We start from the raw sequence: 20,714 nt of genomic DNA, 5'->3' as shown, positions 1-20,714 counted from the left end.
TGTCGTTATGGCTGCAAGCAGCGATAAACGTATATCCACTCTTCTACTTTTAACTACAAGTTCTGCTGTCTTCAACTTACTCTTAGGAAGAGTCCTAAAATGGCCTCATTACCATACGCCAGGCACTGGCTTCACATGGCAGTAGTGTGCAGACAAGCCTTGCTTCTCACAGTCCCGAATTCCAAAAGACGATCTTGCCGAATATTTAACTGTCAGTTAAGTATTCTTTTCATGATTAGGTCTTATTTGGAATGTGAATTTAATATTTACAATATGATACACAGTCATTTCATACATAGCAAACTTTTATAGTTATAGCATCAGATTACATGTCTTGCCTTTATTTTTAAACGTGAAATTGTACTGTACATTCAGTAATTCAATCCAGCCAAATTACGGCTGCTATTTGGGGACCGCAATTCACTTCACAGACTGAAAATAAAAAATTGCATTAAAATTTTATTACAAATTCAAATAGGGGCGCCTGGGTGGCTTAGTTGGTTAAGTATCTGATTCTTGATATCAACTCAGATCATGACCTCAGAGTCATGAGATCAAGACCCTTGTTGGGCTACAGGCTAAGTGTGGAGCTCGTGGGCATGTGCGTTCAGGGGAGGGGCAGAGGACAGAGAATCTTAAGCAGGCTCCACAGTTAGCCTGGAGCCCAACCGTATCAAGCATATTAATAATGAAAGACAAGGGGCACCTGGGTGGCTCAGTCAGTTAAGCGCCAGATTTCAGCTCAGGTCATGATCTCACAGTTCGTGGGTTCGAGGCCCGCATCAGGCTCTGTGCTGACAGCTCAGAGCTTGGAGCCTGCTTCGGATTCTGTGTCTCCTTCTCTCTGCCCCTCCCCCCACTCACACTCTGTCTCTCTCTCTCTCAAAAATAAATAAACATTTTTAAAAAATAAAAAAAAATAATAATAAAGACAAAATACACAGTACAGACAGCCCTATAACCCAAATGCTCAGTACCTTGTGAGCAATTAAGAGGCCTACCTGTAAGTTTTAAAAACACAGAAATACTTCCCATCTGGGCTGAAAGGGAACAGGTATGTTTCTAATAGTAACATTATGAAATACAGAAATAATTTATCAAGACCTTCTTTTGAACCAGAAAAAACATCACAATTGGATGCCAGTATTTCCCCACAAAATCCAGTGAAACTGACTATGGGGACCTAAGGAGGGTGGAAACGTCTCAGGTGAAGAAAGATAAGGTATGCCAGCAAATTCATAAAATTGCAAACTTTTGCCCAAATTACTTGGTTTAGAAGCTCACATATAGCCTGTTCAATTAAGTCACTGCAAGTCACAAAAGCCCATTAAAAATATTTTATCCACATTTTGACATATCTTTCATGTATCACAAAAAGATAAGTGATAGAAAGAAAGCAAGAAATGCAATAACGTGTTTTTTCCTTTATTTTTTTTAAATCTTTGTGTTTCTGAGATAGTTGAAGTAAAAAAATCAAAGGTACTATTAAATGACTTTAAAGCCAAGTAAAGATTAATGTTGTGCTCCATGGATTCTGATCTAGGAATATTCAACATTCCCTAACATTCAAAACAGAGCATCTGAAAAATGTATTGCCTTGCTCTTTTCCATCAGATCATTAATTTGAGCAAAAGGATTGTTCTGCTCTTATTCAAATGGTAATAATTCTTTCAATGATAATAATCAATTAGTCTTGATAAGAGGAATAGAGATGAATGATGTTAAAATATTTACAAACAATATTTATAGCATTTAATTCACAATTTACCTAGTGGGCATGACAATTTAATAGCCTAGGGAAGGAAGTATAATCAATTCAATCACCAAATTTAAGAATTACCAAGTTTCCTTCATAACTACAAATGTCTTTTTTTTTAAGTGTATTTATTTATTTTGAGAGAGAAGGAGAAAGAGAGAGAGAGAGGAGAGAGAGAGAGAGAAGAGAGAGAGAAAGAGAGAGAGAGATGCACATGAGCAGGGGAGGGGCAGAGAGAGAGGCACAGAGAAAGAGAACCCCAAGCAGGCTCAGCGCTGCCAGTGTGGGGGTCCAAAGTGGGACTCGAACCCAGGAACCATAAGATCATGACCTAAGCCAAAATCAAGAGTCAGACACTCTACTGAGTCACCCTAGCACCCTAACTACAAATGTCATTATTACTTAAATGGGGGAATCAGACCCTGAACCCCCAGGCAGACCAAAATAGTGCCACTCTCTGTATTTAAACTGAAGTGTATCTTCTAAAAATGTCAAAATCAAATCTGCCCTGCACATTTTCCTATGACTTAAGTCTAAAGTGTTCTAGTCATTAATCTTTGATACATGTACCCAGTCCCTACATGTTGAACATTGTTCAATGGCAGTGACATGAAATGGTCCACAAAATCTTTTTTACTTTTTCTTCAACACTCTGCCCACCAAAATATCAGTCTCACTTAACAGGCCCCTGGGGGGAAAACATTTGTAAGTCAGTTTCTTTAATTTCCAATACCTAATAAGAAAAGATAGAGGCCCTAGGAGGCAAGTCACAATGGTGAGTTAGGTGATTGAAATAAATTCCAGGCCCACAGAGTCACCTCCACGACCACTGTGAAAAGCCACTCACAAACTTTTGGGCATCGGCTCATAAAGGTGCCCAGACAAGAGGTGGTAAATCCAATGGACACACTCAATGGGCGTTCACTAACATAGGACACACCGTAGAGAGTCACAAAGACCGTTTGCCACACAAATACCCAGACAACTAAAGTCTTTACTGAACGAACAGAAACAACGAAATCCCAAACAAAGTTGCATACATGCTAAGCAACAGAAACCAGTTTCCATTTTTTTAATGTATAGTTTTTTACATTTTCTTGTAACAAAATAACTTTGGACAGATTGGCTATAATTATTATTCGCTTGGAGTTAAAGACTAAGCACTGAGAAGCGCTACAGGATGGTGATGAAGAGTGTGGCACCCACTCTTAATTTCTAGCCCTGGTGCTCACTACCTGCGCTGAGCCAGGTAAGTTAGGTAGGCACTCCGTGCCTTGGTTTCCTGGTAAAATGGGGATAATGATAGAAATGCCACATTCATAGGGTTGTCGTGAGAATGAAATGAATTCATGTGTGTACATCTCTATGTGTACACACATATATGTGTATACAAACACATACGAATACACGGGGTCGGGGGAAGGTGTGTGGTGTGTGTAGAAATAATATTAAAAGTTAAATAACGATGGGCGTAGTAAGCATGCAAAAACAATTTAAGCTATACTTCTTATTCCTGCAACACTACTTATACACCAAATTACTTCATGTAGTGTTTCAGGTTCGAGTTAAGCAAACACTAAACGTGCAAATGTGTTTACAATGATGTGTTAGAGATTACTTAAACTTATCCGCTGATTCCAAACATCTGTGCCCATATGGCCACCGATGAACGATAAGCTTATCTGAGTGATTGAGTGATTTCAACCAGTACCTTCCCCCACCACACTCCCACTGGCAGGAAAAGGCCATAAGAGAACCTGGTACATAAAGCACAAGGAGAATCTCTGAGTTGGGAAAGTACTTAACAGATTTGCACATAGCTGACTCAGGTGAATATTCCCAGTATTAAATGAGGCTTATGTGAATCTATCAGCAGCCTGAATTCTAATATTTCACTGCATGACTGAAAGGAAGGGGTGGAAAACAGAGAGTGGCACTAAATTATCTCATTACTGTTTTTACACTAATCTGTTTTTTTGTAATTTTTTTAACATTTATTTAGTTTTTGAGAGAGAGAGGGAGAGACAGCACACGAGCAGGAGAGGGGCAGAGAGAGAGGGAGACACAGAACTAGAAGCAGGCTCCAGGCTCTGAGCTGTCAGCACAGAGCCCAACGCGGGGCTCAAACTCACCAGTGTAGCCATGAGATCATGACCTGAGCCAAAGTCAGCTGTTTAACCGACTGAGCCACCCAGGCACCCCTACACTAATTTGTTTTGATTAATGTTTTCACCTCTATAAGCCTCCCTTTGAGAAACTGTCTTTTGCTCCAGAATGCCACGCCTGTCTCAATCTTATGCTTCCTCAATCTCCTGCTAACCCCCTGACTCCCGACCTGATGAAATCTAGCCAGAATGAGGCATGTGCCAACCAATTCAGAGACTGGAAACATGATCGACGTCCATTCAGACAGACCTAGTAACTTGGGCCAAGAGATGTAGTGGTTATCTCCCTCAACAGTCTGCAGAAAGTCAAGAGCAAATGATGCAAGAGGCAATAGAGGACAAGAAGGAAGGCGGGAAATAGTAATAATGACAAGGACAAAAGAGCCTCTAACAGTACTAGCCAAACACTGTTAACTCACTGCATCTTCATAGCAACTCTACAGATCCACTCAAATGTAACAGAGCCATCAAGTTGCTTCTTAGTCCCCAAAGTTCACTTTTTTTAAGTTTTTATTTATTTATTTTGAGAGAGAGAGAGAGAGAGAGAGAGAGCACATGCACACACATAAATGGAGAATGGGCAGAGAGAGAGAGAAAGAGAATCCCAAGCAGGCTCCGTGCGATTAACACAGAGCCCAACACAGGGCTCAGACCCATGAACCATGACATCATGTCCTAGCCAAAATCAAGAGTTGGACACAACTGACTGAGCCGCCCAGGCACCGGAGTTTACATTTTCAAAAATTTACTTTAAAAGTTTGGGTCCAAAAACTGAAGATAGATACAATGTCTCAAATAAATCTTACGGTATATAAAATCTTATGGTAAATGGTAAATAAAATATAGGAAAACCTACCAGACTCCTTTATTGAAGAAAGGACAAAGACAAAATAAGAAGCACAGGGATATTAGTAAACTAAATTACTCTTGGGGAACAATAATCTAAATCCCTAATCCATGCAAATGTCTCAAAAGTAAATAATTTAAAGCATTTTAGCAACCTATCCATAAGTGTCAAGATCTCTGGCAAAAGAGAACATGCAACTACAGAAACACGGCACTGCACTCAAACACACCCCAAAACAGCACTGCCTAGGGAAAGGCCTGATCACCAGATCACAATATTTAAAGGAGTGAAATGCATATGGCTGAATTCAGAAAAATATGAAAGATTAATTTTTAAAAGCATAATTAAAGGGGCGCCTGGGTGGCTCAGTAGGTTAAGTGTCCGACTTCGGCTCAGGTCATGATCTCAGAGTCCGTGGGTTTGAGCCCCATGTCGGTCTCTGTGCCGACAGCTGGGAGCCTGGAGCCTACTTCGGATTCTGTGTCTCCTCCCTCTATCTCTGCCACTCCCCCACTCACACCCTGTCTCTGTCCCTCAAAAATAAATACACATTAAAAAAAAATGTTTAAGCCTACTTAAATATTATAAACATTTACTTTAATTCAAACAAATTTTAAACAAATTTGTTTTTCTATTTTTTCAGTAGACATTGCAAAGGAATTAGATGAAGCTATCTTTATGCTCATCTTCTAAGCAAACACAAAAGGAGTTAAGAAAGAAGGAATACAATGAAGGAAGATTTTTCCTTAATAAACTGGGAGTGACAGAGAAACCCAGAGCACTGTATCATTACCAGATTACTGTGCAGCTTCATAACAGCTGCCAAATATTTTCAGTATATATTACAGAGTATTTAAAAATACTAAACGCAGAGTACCTAAGCCAAAAATGAAACTCAGAAGGGATAACAGATCAGACAATGGTAAAACATAAGGACTTGAGGTCTGTCAAAAAAAAAAATAATCCCATCTGGAAGCTATTTTCAGGAAAGGAAGGAATAAAACCCAGAAAGAAAGCTTCTATTAAGAATTCCATACTGTGAGAATAGAAATACATACACACAACTATGGGAAAGTACCATGAGATATGATCATACAGCAAAGAGTTTCTTAGCAGGAAAGTCTGAGGACCTCATTTTTTAAATTAATTATTGAAAAGAAAGATAAGGGTAGATATTATCCTCGTATTACAACAGTCTGATAACTTACTGAGATACCAGGATCTTTTAAATTTGCTGCTGATTTAAGGAAGATCACTAGAGAACTTCTTCCCATCTCTATTTTCAAAAATGATTTTATAAATTTGTTACGTGACTTACAAGAAAAGGATGCAACTCATCAAAAGTCTGTTAGTCTAGACATCACATATAGCTGAAGAGATAGTTTTAGCTTTCTCCCTATCATTCACTATCCCATTATGAGGTTCCAGAAAAAAGGTCTTTTGGGGCCTCAGGGCCAGGAGAAAAAAAACTGTGTTTCACATTAGTAAACACTTTTTTAAAAATTTATGGATGGGTGCCTGGTTGGCTTAGTCGGTAGAGCACACAACTCTTGATCTCAGGGTTATGAGTTCAAGCCCCACATTGGGCATGGAACCTACTTTAAAAAAACAAATTAAAAAAAAAAAACATTCATGGATAATGTCAATCTTATTACTAACCATTCTCCTCTCTGCATTGCCTAATACAACACTCAGACAATTTGCATACAAAGTTTAACGGTGGGACAGGGCATCGTCTATTACAGCAAGCAGAACTTCTATGAACTAACACCTCTTGGCCTTATCTAACTAATCAACTCATTCTACCCCCTCTGCATTTTTGTTGAGTTTTTTTTTTTTTTCAAATTCTACTCTTTATGTGACTTTCTGTAGGAGTCTGGAATAAGATGGAGTGTAATCTTTTAAGTATAACCAAAAACTTGTAAGACTTGACTAATAAACGTGTTCTCATTTATGAAATAGAAACACTTCCATCTTCCCCAAAGAATCACCGTAGGGAGGAAATAAAATCATGTATTTGAAAAGTTTCAGCACACAAGCTCATTAGCTCTTGGTCTCCTTCCACTCTTTTAGGAAATAATTTCTCAATATAAAATTAATTTTCCTTACGCGCTCTGGAGTTAGCAGGCAATCAATTCGTTCACACATTGCTAATTTTTATGGTGTAACTAACTGGTTACAATTTTAAAAGGTTAATGTATATCCAGATACTTCCCGTAAAAAACACTGACTCTGGCCAAGACTCCCAGACCTATATATTAGGTGAAGTAAAAGTTTAACAAATCCTGCTGAATTTTAAATGAGGGTCATGTCAATGAAGATACTGCTAACAAAGAGGCTGGTATACTAATATACTTCCCAGACCTTCTAATTTCTGATGTTTTCTTTTAACCAAACCGCATTTCCCAACTCAAATGGCGCACCCAGGAGCCCGCTGAAACACAACCTACATGAATGGGAGCTAAGAGGTCAGTAAGTGCCAACCACCACCGCTTATGTCCAAATGAGAATCGATATCAGCCCGTGTGCCTTTTAATACAATAATGAAACAAGAGAAGCAGTGAAGGATGAAGCGCTTGGGGGAGACAGATCCTGAAATCCTTCAGCTGTCTCTTCCATTTTGGAGGGAGGGAGCGTACAGGGAACCGTCCTGATCAGGATGACAAGGAGCCACGAGGCACCAGCTGCTGAGATGAGCCTACGCAGCTTACGTATGTCACAGTGTCCTCACCCACGGATGGTCATCGCAGCTACTCACCCCTTGGGACCATCACAAAGCAGTTCCAAGGATCCTAAGGTGGCAGATCCCTACTAAGGCCACACTGTCACATTAGGGTATGCAGCCTGCCCACTGCATGAGGACACCGGGCCAGAGTGGCAAAGGGGATTGAAACCCAGCCAGCACAGGGGCTCTGAGGAAAAGAACACCTTCTTCTTGGCACAGAGGCACAGCCCACTAAGTAGGTTGTGTCCATCACAATGTGTCTCTCCAGAAGAGATGCCTTTGTCTGATTGTCCACCTAGAAGGGCCACTTTGGCCAATATTCATAAAGACAAAATATCACCAAGGAGCAGCCCTACCTAACAGATTCCCTAAATTCACCACTTCTCTGATACCTCCTTCTGGAGCATCCATGGTGACTGCTACAAAAACAGGAACACGAGTCTGGAATGCGGCCCTAACCAAGTAGCGGCAGAACCTCAGCCAGTTTCCCCATCCCTGACCTCTTCCATCACACCAAAAACCCAAATCTTCCCCTCTCCGCCCCACACTGTGCCCATGTCCTGCCCACATTCCCCTCAGTCCTGGAACAGTGCCCTGACCGATGGCCCCTGCCGGGCCTGGAGGAGGACCCAGGAAGCCGCAGGAAAGGGGATCATCTACAGATAAGGGCAAGCCCCAGACCCCACTTCCTGACCCTGCCGGGTGAACTTACAAGGCATTTTATCAAGACACAATGTTGTAAGGGGTCATTACTTCTAATGGTGCTTTTAGTGCTGTATTGTCTTTCAGCTACCATTAAATGTGAAATAGGATTCCACAAGCCAATCTGTATTCCAAAGTTTCAAACAAGCAAATTAGAAACTTTTTATAGCAGGTAAGTGCCCAGGCCTTCAGTCCTAGCCTCCTCCTCTTGACCTCAAGCAAGTCACTGGACCTCACTAAACTTCAGTTTCCAGGAAAGAAAGAAAAGGAAGCAAGGAAGGGAGGAAGGGAGACAAAAGGGGGAAGGGATAATGAAATATCTTCCTCCCACATCTGTTGTGAACACTGCAAAATGCAGTACAGGAAAGCATCCGGCAGAGAGCAAACCCCGAGAAAAGAGTCCCTGTCGCAGACGCACAGTCCCTGGAATTCACGATGCCAGCATCCCAAAAGTTCTGGAAACCAAAGGTTTTGTCGTAACCCATTTGGCAGCAAAACATGACCTGAACTGCCCCTGAGGCTATTTATAACCTTGTTTGTGTCCCATGTAGTATGAATATTCATACACTTTGCTGCAGAAATATTAATATACTTAATTACAGGGTGCTGTTCCAAACTCCCCCAAAGACACTGCATAATATGTGATATATGTACCCTAAGCTGTCTGAAAGTTTAAAAAAACATTAATCCTGAAACACACCTGGTTCCCAGGGTTTGGGATGAGAGATTGAGAGTGTATCATAACCCATCCGTCAATCCAGGAAGGCGGCGGCTCGCTGAATCTACCCAACAGCGGTCTTAGACGCCAAACTGCAACATTTCCCACAGGCAAGTGGTCCGGATTTCCGAGAGCAGCAGTGGCTCCGCCCTGGGACAGGTGAAATCGGCATCCTGGTCTCAGCTGGCCAGGCCCAGGGCCTGAGGAGGAAAGAGCCGAAGGCTGTGCAGAAAGGGAATGTGGAGACCTGGCCCAGCACAAGTACTCCGCTTGCTCTCAGAGGACCCAAGCCATCAGGCACATTCGTGGAACTTGTTTAGTTACTTTTTTTTTTTTCTAGATTTTCAAAGTGAATCTAGTTTTCATTCCCAACACTGGCTCCCCTGAGTCTGGGCATACTGCCACTGAATCACAAGGGCCACTCAAAGGGTTGTTTTTTTAAGCTGTTGAAAACATTAAGCTAAATAAGTGAATATTCTCCAGCCTCCCTCACTGTGCCCTTATACATCCTCACCATCCATTAAAATGACACTCCGTTCATTCCAAAAATATGCCACTCTTAGTAGATTATATATATAATGTGTACACTATAAATGATAAATATGAGTATTAATGAAACTGCAGCAAGGGGAAAGTGGAAAACTAAGAAGTACATCAAATTACTGTTTCTCTTTAGAGGACCACTCAAAGACTGAGACTCCAGAGGCCCTGCCTGAAACACCACCTTTTCAAAGGCTCTTATTCTGGCCCCCTTCCAGTCCCACCCCTCCCTATGGGACAGAGACATCGCAGAGCCAAGTGGATGGACATGGGCACACATGGAGAGCCCATACAACCTCTTTCAAAACATACCCTAGGCACCCAGGCTCCTTATAATCCCACCCAAATGAGCCCTGAGCTCGCTTCCCAAGGAGCTCACTTCTCACACCACTGCTTGCAAGTGAGACGGGAGAGAGACCCCAGATGTCTGGCCAGGGAGACCACCGACTTGTGTGTGCAAAGCCCTCGTCAGTACAGAATGAAGCCCCCGTGATAAAACAAAGGAGAAAGTCCGAGCCAGCTCTCTCCCCCACCATGCTCTGGCACAGAACTCCAAGGAGTTGGAGAATTCTAAATTCAAACCTGGCTCACCAAGTTGTTATAAATAAAAGTATATTTAGCATTATCCATTCTCCCTTTTTTTTTTTTTTTGGTCAGAAATCCAGCCCTCTCCCCTCTCCCGGTCAGTTTTAGCTCAGCACAGGGCTGCCTCACCGCAAAACACATTTCTCAAGGTCCGCTGCAGCCAAATGAGGCCATGTGACTTAGCTGCCACCAGCGGGATGGCAAGTGAATCGTGCATGCAACTGCTAGGTCACATCCTTTAAAAAGGAAGTTGTTTTTTTTTTCTCCCTTCCTCTCTTCGCCTTCCTTTGGACTACAACTTGGACATAGTATTGAGGTGCCAGCCACAACCGAGAAGATGAGACAACAATGTGGGATGCCAAATAACAAGAAAGAAGGGACCAGGATCCCTGAGAGGCCGTATGGAGCAGAGCCACCGATATCACTCATCAAGTCTGAACTGTAAGGTGAGAGAGAAATAAACCTTGATCTTTTTTGAGCCGCTGAATTTTGACATTTCTTTTGGTACATGAGTGCAGCCTCTCTCTCACTAATACATTTGCAAATGACCTAAATAAACTGGTTGTAAATTAGATTTCGAGGAGGTATGTATGCTAAGCCATACCAAGAGTCAACTACAGGGGTCCCAGACAAAAGACCACAGTACAAAGCCTTTGAAAAGGAAAAAAAGAAAGAAAGAAAGAAATGGGGGAAAGGGGGAGGGATTTTATATGAAGGCAGAGTTATTTTTTTAAAAATCCTACCAGAAAAACGTGTCAAATATATGGCAAACACACAAGAAAAAAATAAATGAGTTCCATATGAAAATTAATCATGCCACCTAAAAGTGTATAAAATGACCTGAAAATGCTCTGTCTATCCTAGAATGTCTTCATAGTAAATACAAAGAGAAAAAGCTTTAAAGCAAAATTCTGGGGATGCCTGAGTGGCTCAGTTGGTTGAGTGTTAAACTCTTGCTTTCGGCTCAGGTTACGGTCCCAAAGTGGTGAGATTGGGCCCCTGAGTCGGGCTTCATGCTGAGCCTGCTTCAGATTCTCTCTCTTTCTCCCTCACAGCCCCTCCTCTACTTGCACACTTGCTCTCTCTCTTGCTGTCTCTCAAAAAATAAAATTAAAAAAAAATTTTAGGGGCACCTGTGTGGCTCAGTCGGTTGAGCATCCGACTCTTGATTTCAGCTCAGATCATGGTCTCAGGGTCATGGGCTTAAGCCCCGAGTCAGGCTCCACACTTAGCATGAAGCATTCACACTTGGTATTCTCTCTCTCTCCCTCTGTCCCTCTCCCCTGCTCATGTTCACTCTCTCTCTCTCTCTCTCTCCCCCCCCCACAAATAAATAAAAATTTAAAATAATTTTTAATAAATAAATAATCTAAATTTTTTAAAAAAGCAAAATTTTGGGGGCACATGGCTGGCTCAGTCGGTAAAGCATTGTGACTCTTCATCTCAGGGTCATGACTTCAAGCCCCATATTGGGCATAAAGTTGACTTAAAAAATAATAATAATAGCAATAATAAAAAGCAAAAATTCTGGATGTACTTAAGAAATATTTACATATATTAACATCTTTAATTTTTATAACACAAAGAAGTAGGTACTATTACTACCTTCAATTTATTGATAAGGAAACTGAGACACAAAGCAGCTAAGCAATTTGCCCAAGTTCACAGAGCCAAAAGGTGGCCATGCTTAGATTCAAAACCACATCTGAATAGTGATTCAGAGCGTATTACAAGATACAAGGCAGTGCTAATAAAATTTTTAAATACTGTAGCGTCTTCTTATTCTGCTTTTCAAATCTTGTATAAAATAATAACATCATGCTATAGTTGACACCTAACCCAATTTAGAGATAACATGTTTATCCCAAATGCTATCATACAATCCCTTCTGTAATCCCCAAAACAATATTGTTTGGAAGAACCCAAGTGTGTACAATATTCGGGAAGGTCACAAGATCAGTTCAGACAAAACCGAAATTACAACAATAAGAAAGATGGTAACAGAACACGACCCTTCGCTGGCATCGCTCTGACGATGAAGCATTAACAATTTGGTTCTCCGGAGCTTATAAAGTGATCAGTGTGAGGTCATCTAGTGCACACTCCTACCCTTACAAACAAATCAATTAACTGTACAGACTGAGTGATTTATTCAAGGTCATAAAGCTAGTTATTTGCAGAAACAAAACAAAACCTAACTCCTCTCTGAGACTAAGGTAAGACCTTTCTTATTAATAGGGCATGCAAGTCCCCTAGAATTTATTAACTAAAGCAGTGAGTTTATTTATTTTTTTTAAGATTTTATTTTTAAGTAATCTCTACAACCAATGTGGGGCTCGAACTTACAACTCCGAGATCCGGAGTCGCACGCTCCACCGCCTGAACCAGTCAGGCGCCCATCAACTAAAGCAGTAATTTTAAATTATGTTCCAAACCCATGAAGAACCCTCAGGGGCCTGGGGTGATCTACCTGCCAGTCCCATCCCCCAAACCCTGCTTTATAGAAAGCTACACCCTGCCTGTCCGCCCTGATTAAAGAGAATAGCAACGCATTGTCACATTCCTAAAATGAGCCTCTATCTAAGACTTGTTTCCAGAAGGACTTTCTTACTAGAAAGGAAAAAAGGAAAGTGAGGAAGGAAGAAAAGGAGGCAGGGAGGGAAGGAGATGGGGGAGGGGAGGGAGGAGAAAGGGAGGATGCATGCGAATCAGTTAACAAAGCAAAATATTAGCCCAGTTACTTTCGAGAACCCAATTCTGGGGCCCTTTCGGCATGCTTAACCTAAAGAAAGCTTCCTACTGCCAGAATTCATCTCCTAGAAAAACTATCACCATCATTTCATTAAATGGGTATTTTCATGCCAAATAAAAAATTAACATATTCTCAGAATAAAGAGCAAACTTGGAAAAGAAAGTGCAGCTGACAGCCCAGCAGTGACACACATCTCCATGACATTGGCCTAGTCTTCTCATTTCCCGACTGTTGAAAACATCAAGTGGTCTGCCAATCAGCATTTGGGAAACAGTCACAGGCTAGCTAATCAATCAGTACAATAAAGATCAAAATGATATGTGTCTCAGGGATTACACATTTGTTGAAAGCAATAAAAAGCACAATTTGTTTAGTCACTCAACATCTATTTATTGGGCATATGCTATGTGCCAAGTACTTTTCTGGATACTAGTGATTCAACCATGTCCTCTGGAGCTCACATTCTGTTTGAGAGACATCAGCATGCCAACCAGTAAACTGTCAAGCATGCTGGTGGCTGATAAGTGCCATGGAACAGAATAAAGCCAGGGAAAATGGTGCAGAGTAAAGAGTGAAGAAGGGAGGCTCTGCAGTGTTCACTGGTGGTCTGGTAGGTCCCGGAGAGGAGGGAGTCCCCCATATGGTCACCTGAGGAACGAGTGCTCCAGGCAGGGGACACCAAGGCAAAGGTCCTGAACTGAGAGACCTTCGCCTGTGAACAAGGAGCAAAAGGGTAAGGGGAGACAAAGTTGGGCAGGATCACCCAGGACCCTGGAGGTCACTGTAAGGTCTTTAGGTTTTAAAAAAATTTTTTAATGTTTATTTATTCTTGAGAGAGAGACAGAGTATGAGTGGGGTAGAGAGGAGAGAGAGAGACATAGAATCTGAAGCAGGCTCCAGGCTCCAAGCTGTCAGCACAGAACCCGACATGCAGCTCGAACTCACAAACCGTGAGATCATGACCTGAGCCCAAGTCCAACACTTAACCGACTGAGCCACCCAGGCGCCCCTCTTTAGCTTTTATTGTTAGGTAAAATGGGAGGTCACTGCAGAATTGTGAACCCAGGGTGATACGGATCTACTTCAGTTTTTAAGAGGCTCACTCTGCTGCTGGCTGAGACCAGCCTTCGTGGGACAAAGGGGAAAGCAGGGAGACCAATAAGGAGGGGACTGCAGAAATTGAGGTAAGAATAATGGTGGCCTACACCAAAGCAACAACTGTGGAGATGATAAAATGCAACTAGATTCTGGATAAACAGATTGATGTGGTTATAAGAAAAAGAAAAGACTACAAGGATGCCCCCAAAATGTTCAACCTGAACAACTGGAAGAATCAGATTGCCTTTAAGAAGGATAGGCAGGAGTGTGGCATCAGGTTTGCCTTACAGGGAGATCAGGAGTTCAGATTTGAACAAGCATGTGGAGATGTCTAGTGTACAAAAGGAAACAGAGTATGCAGTCCAGGGGCACCTGGGGGGCTGAGATGGTTAAGCATCTGGCTCTTGATTTCAGCTCAGGTCATGATCTCATGTTTCATGAGATGGAGCTCTGCATCAGACTCTGTGCTGACAGCACAGAGCCTGCTTGGGATTCTCTGTCTCCCTCTTTCTTTGCCCCTCCCCTGAACTCTCTCCCTCTCTCTCTCTCTCTCTCAAAAAGAAATAAATAAACATTAAAAAAAAAAAAAAAAAGGAAGTATGCAGTTCAGCAGGAGTCAGCAGGAGATCACTGGGTCAGAGCTAGCAATATGAGTCCAGGATTCAGATGGTGTTTCAAACCAAAAGATGGGAGATGACAAAGGGAGCAAGTGGGACAAAGAGGAAGTCCAAGTACTATGCCCTCCAACGTGAGGAAGAAGAATCAGCAAAGGAGAACAAGAGGGACACCAGGAGAGGGTGGGGCATCCTCGAAGCCAAGTGAAGAAAGTGTTTCATGGAGGGCGGAATGATCAACTTTGTGTTGATGCTACTGACAGAGAGAGTAAAAACTGGAAACTGACCCCTTCCTTTAGCAATAGGGGACTCTGTAGCAACTCTAAGGGCACTTTTAGTTGAATAGTTTTATGCCTATTTAAAGTGGCTTTAAGGGGCACCTGGGTGGCGCAGTCGGTTAAGCATCCGACTTCAGCCAGGTCACGATCTCGCGGTCCGTGAGTTCGAGCCCCGCGTCAGGCTCTGGGCTGATGGCTCAGAGCCTGGAGCCTGTTTCCGATTCTGTGTCTCCCTCTCTCTCTGCCCCTCCCCCGTTCATGCTCTGTCTCTCTCTGTCCCAAAAATAAATAAACGTTGAAAAAAAAAAAATTTAAAGTGGCTTTAAGAGAGAATGAGTGGAGAGGAATTGCAACCGTGGGCATATAAAACTCTTGAGGAAGTCTTTCAAAAAGGGCAACAGAAAAATACAGTGGTAGCTGGAGAGAGAGGTGGGATCGAGGGCACAGTTATTTTAGGAGAGGAAAAATAATACTTTCTATGCTGTTGGAAAGGACCCACTAGAGAGGGAATAGTACAGATGCAGAGGAGAGAAGGGAGAGGTCCTTGAGCAAGCAAGAGGATGCATGGTTGGGGTGGCCTTGAGAAAGTGCCGGTTGGAGGCAGATGTGGTGTTGGACCCTGGGGATTCCTCTTCAGTTTACTTCAATTTTCTTAGGACAAGAATAGGCAAAGTCATCAGCTAAGCATCAGGATGGGGAGGAAGGGGTGAATGTTTCCGGAAAGAGAAGACGTGTGAAATAATAATGTAGAACAGCGGAAGGGCGATTGTCAGGCAGCCTTAAGGTCTCTCATGTGAACATGAATTTCACTGAAGTAAAGCATTAGGGTTGTTTTTCTCCAGCCTCGTTCCTCTGCAGGGGCTGGTACAGAGTAGGTGAAGAGTCAGATTTAGCCAGGGGTGGCGTCTGACACAACTGTGATGAAACAGGAAAGACAATGAAAGCAAAGGAGTGATTGTGATTGACCACGGAATCTCAGTGAGAGCAAAGAGGGGACACGAAGGGATGAGCAACAGCCTAAGGGTGGCAGGAGCAGTGGGTTAGAGATCCCACTGCATCAGAGATGGCTGGAACGGTGATACAAGAGGAAGTGAGCCAGAAGCAGAAGACGCGGTGGGCAGTAAGCGTGACAATTAAAATGCAGATTGTGGAGGGGCTGCAGTCATAACTGATGATATGGTTTTGCCAAGATATTACCGCCGCAGCAGAAGACAGGCTCGCAAGAAAGAGAAGTTCAAAACCAAGAGACAACTGTTGGAAGGATCATCCTGAAATCACTAAACAAGAGTAACTTTTAGAGACAGTGACCCAGGAGCTGAAGTCACCCAGAAGAGGTTACGATGGGGGAACCGAGTGGCATCTCGACGATGAGGTCTTGCTGGTGATGCAATTTGATGACATGAGGTTTAAGGTGGGGGCAGGGGGCCTGATCCGGATGTAAAAGGAGGAGCAATCAGGGAGCAGAGTCCTCCAATGAGAACTACTACTACTTTTACTCCATGAGTATGAAAGAGACTGGCCTGTTTTCAGGTGACAAATATAACAACAGTTTTGAAAAAAGAAATTACCTTTGATGTGAGAAAAACTAAAGCATTGTGATACCCACTCCACCTGAGCTTGATGAAGCATAAGTTCCATTAATTAAAAAAAAAAATCTGAACCAGACTGTTAATTAGTAATTTACGTCTGATTATTTGCCACTTTTAGCAACAAAAGGGAAAGAGTCATCAACAAATAAAAATTCATTATATGCAAAACTGGGTCAAATATTATCGGAAATTTTGCCCTTCAAACTTTGTGTCTATTCATCCTAATTCTAGCAATGAGGTCCTTTGCCTCAAATGGCTCTGAGACAACAGGAGCTATAACCTAATGTCTAAATTGTATCAATAGTGTGGAGCTTAATCTCATGCCAGAGTATCAACTGCCCATTTCATTTCCAGCAAAAAAAGAATGAGGGGCACCTGCGTGGCTCAGTTGGTTGAGCATCTGATCTCTGCTCAGGTCATGATCTCACAGTCTGTGGGATTGAGCCCCACGTCAGGCTCTGTGCTGACAGCATGAAGCCTGCTTGGGATTCTCTCTGCCTCTCTCTCTCTCTCTCTCTCTCTCTCTCTCTCTCTCTCTCTCTCTCTCTCCACACCCCCCCTCACCGCTCACTCATGCATGCTCTCTCTCAAAATAAATAAAATTAAAAAAAAAAAAAAAAAGAAACCCCTTACAAGACACAGCCCTAACAAGACTCAACTTGTTGGTGGGTCATAGGCCTCCTTTAATAATGTGATAAAAACTGTGGACACTTTTGCCCAGAAAATGTGCAGAGGCACATTTGTAAAAAAAATTGCATCCATTACAAGCATTTCTTGATAACCCCTCCCACTTCCTCCATAAGCCAACCAGGTCAGCTGATACAAGTACCTGTATCTGCTAAAAATAATAAAAATCAAAAACTACTTCTTAACTCCTCATCTTCCACTGTCCTAATCTACCATCTCTTAAATTCTTTCTCCAGGGGCACCTGGGTGGTTCGGTCGGTTAGGCATCCGACTTCGGCTCAGGTCACGATCTCGAAGCTTGTGGGTTCCAGCCTCGCATCAGGCTCTGTGCTGACACCTTGGAGCCTGGAGCCTGATTTGGATTCTATGTCTCCCTCTCTCTCTGCCCCTCCCCCCACTGGTTCCCCCTCTCTCTTTCTCTCTCTCTCTCTCTCTCTCTCAAAAATAAATAAACATTAAAAAAAAATTTTTTAATTCTTTCTCCAGATGCTCATTCTAGGGTCAGTCAAAAATCTCAGGAAATTGGGGTGCCTGCGTGGCTCAGTCGGGTTAAGTGTTAGATTCTAGGTTTCAGCTCAAGTCAAGATCTCACAGTTCATGGGTTCAAGCCCTTCTTCACTCTGACTGGCAGTGCACTCAGCCCAGACCCCGCCTCTCTCTCTGCCCCTACCCCTCTCGGGTGCACACTCTCTTTCTCTCTAAATAAATAAATAAATAAATAAACTTTAAAAAAAGTAAAATCTTTAAAATAAAAAATAAAAGTAAGTTTAAAAAAACAATGTCTTTTATAGATAGACTAGATAAAGTAGATAAATGTAGATACAGACTCAAATAAGTTCTTCCCTAACAATCTCCACAACATAAGATAGAGCTGAATCTTTTTTTTTTAATTTTTTAATGTTTTTTATTATTTATTTTTGAGAGAGACAGAGACAGAATGCGAGTGGGTTAGGGGCAGAGAGAGAGGGAGACACGGAATCCAAAGCAGGCTCAAAGCTCTGAGCTGTCAGCACAGAGCCCAACATGGGGCTTGAACCCACAGACTGTGAGATCATGACCTGAGCCAAAGTCAGCCGCTTAACTAACTGAGCCAGCCAGGCGCCCCAGATGGAACTGAATCTTAAAGAAAGCCTAGATTCACAACCAAAAGTGACAATTAAACTGGCCAAATCAAAACCTTAGACACCACCAATGCCCAACCCAACAATGCATAGTTTTCAAATGAGACCTTTTATTTTGTCTTAAAGGTCAAGGGAACCACCATTCTGAGATAACAGGTTACACACCAGAATTTAAAGTTAGCCTACTGAATATAAGCATTTGCAAGATGGAACTCAAAAGAAAAACAATACAATAACAGCCTTTTCTTTCTCCTATTACCCAAACCTCCACAGCAAAGCATCATACTAAGAAAAGCATCTGTTACTTGAGTAATTATGATTTCTAAGCATCCCAGCTTTATTGACTAAACTCCAATGACCTTTCCACTATTTAATTATTCCCTAAATGAAAGGTATTTCTCAACATCTGTTCTTAATTTATTTTTAATTTGCATTTACTCTAGCCTATCTGTTGGAGCTGAAATTAGTAATATAGTATGACATTATCTTCACACAGTCACATGAAACATTCTGTTCTTCAATCAAAGTTCCTCTGAAATAGTTTTCCAGACTCCTTTCACATACAGATTTTCTTTTAGCTGCCCAGGACTATTATCTGCACTTAAGATGAGATTAATATTACCTTTATTTTGTTACCATTTCAAAGAACTTTTATATTATACTAAATAAACATGAACAAACTTTCTCTTTCTTCACATTTTAATTAATCTAATTTTTTCCTGAAGCAAGACTTTTCTTTCAAAACACACTTAAAGGAAAAAGTACAGGGGTGCCTGGGTGGCTCAGTCAGTTAAGCATCCGACTTCAGCTCAGGTCATGATCTCGCGGTCTGTGAGCTCAAGCCCCATGTCGGGCTCTGTGCTGACAGCTCAGAGCCTGGAGCCTCTTCAGATTCTGTGTGTCTCTCTCTCTCTCTCTCTCTCTCTCTCTCTCTGCCCCTCCCCCACTCACCCTCTGTCTCTCTCTCTCTCTCAAAATAAATAAACATTAAAAAAAGAAAAGAAAAAGTACAAATGCTATTGAAACAACTCAATTCAAAGTTACTGAAACAAACTGACCAAGAGATAACACTTTAGAAAAATAGCAGTAGTCAATGTAATTGATGAGTAATTAAAGCTACCTTTAAAATGTAGAAATTAAGCAAGTTAAGAAAATTAATTCTGGGGGCACCTGGGTGGCCCAGTCAGTTAAGCGTCTGACTCTTGATCTTGGCTCAGGTCATGATCTCACAGGTAGTGGGATCAAGCCCCGAGTCAGGCTGCTTGCTGACAACCAGAAGCCTGCTTGGGATTCTCTGTCTCCCTCTCCTTCTGCCCCTCCCACTTGCACACGTGCATGAGCACACCCTCTCTCCCTCTCTCTCCCTCTCTCTCTCTCTCTCTCTCTCTCTCTCTCTCTCTCTCTCTCTCTCTCTCTTTCTCAAAATAAATAAATTAAAAAAAAAAGAACTATGTCCTTAGGCAAAATAAATCAGCTTAAAAAAATTAATTATGGAGGAAGAGCTAGTAATTAAAAGTGCTGAGAACCCAAATTAAACACGACTTGAAAAAACCTATGCAGCCAATTGAAAAACATAAAACCAATCCTGTGAAAGTGAGGTTTACATGGCAGCTTCATATATGTTGTTACTAACTGCTAACCATCTTTCAAATCCTTTCCCTACTCCGTCTCCACTTGTACCGCTTTGGTTCAGGCCCCCATAATCTCTACCCTCAATTATTTTCATAACCCTTCCCCACTCCCTGCCTCCCCCCAACTCTGCTCCCTTACTAAATTTACCTTTCACACTGCCAACCAAGTTATCTTTCTGAAAAATAGTACTAAGCCCATCATTAACCCACTAAAACTCCTGTGGTGGCTCCCTGCAGTGAAATGATCAAATCTTTAGCCTGCTTCAGAAAAGCTTTCAAAATCTAGCCCCAACCTATCCCACCATCCACAAGGCCCCAGCCATACTCATCTACCAGCAACAGACTCAAAATGCATTGCTCTTTTCCATCAACCTGCCATGTCCTTCCCTCACTGTCCACATGCCTACCTCCTGAGCATCCTTCAAGGCACGCTTCAAATTCCCCCCTATTAAGGTGCTACCACCAACCCTACCCTCATTCTCACCAAGACAAGAGTTTCTCCTTCCTCCTTCCATGTTCCCGTGGCCTTGTGTGCATTGCCCTGTTTCTTGTACAGGATTCTATTTATTTCTCTCCTCCCAACTAGCCTGGGAGCACCTTAAGAACAGACATGTGTCTTGCTCACCTCTGAGCCCATCACCTAGCACTAATGTCGGAACAAGAGACATTTGCTGAGTGAATAAAGTATGTATATAAGCAAGTCTGATTTTTTTTTTTAACCATTAGCATATGTAGTAAGCCTTCATTGTGCACTTACTGCATGTGCAGACTAAGCTGAAGGCTGGCATCAGAAAGTCAGATTAGGGGAGCATGGACCATACACAAGCAAGAACAGCCAAAAATAGAAATAGAGACTGAACAAGAGGGAGAGATTGATTCTGGCTCAGTGATCGAAGAGTAGAATGC

At 42.1% G+C, this 20,714-nt stretch overlaps 1 protein-coding gene across 1 annotated transcript in view; it reads right to left on the bottom strand.

Moving 5' to 3' along the window:
- The window catches only part of UTRN (utrophin), a 491,097-nt gene extending 481,658 nt beyond the window's left edge, over window positions 1-9,439 (bottom strand). Inside the window, exon 1 of the mRNA XM_045058165.1 lies at window positions 8,896-9,439. Within this exon, the coding sequence (XP_044914100.1) occupies window positions 8,896-8,944 (49 nt within the window). The 5' untranslated portion in view covers window positions 8,945-9,439. The remainder of the gene's footprint in view (window positions 1-8,895) is intronic.
- Between the last annotated feature and the right edge of the window lie 11,275 nt (window positions 9,440-20,714).

Source organism: Felis catus, chromosome B2 (assembly GCF_018350175.1).
Source record: "Felis catus isolate Fca126 chromosome B2, F.catus_Fca126_mat1.0, whole genome shotgun sequence".
Classification (NCBI taxonomy): Eukaryota; Metazoa; Chordata; class Mammalia; order Carnivora; family Felidae; genus Felis; species Felis catus.
This window is presented reverse-complemented; position numbering and strand designations above follow the sequence as displayed.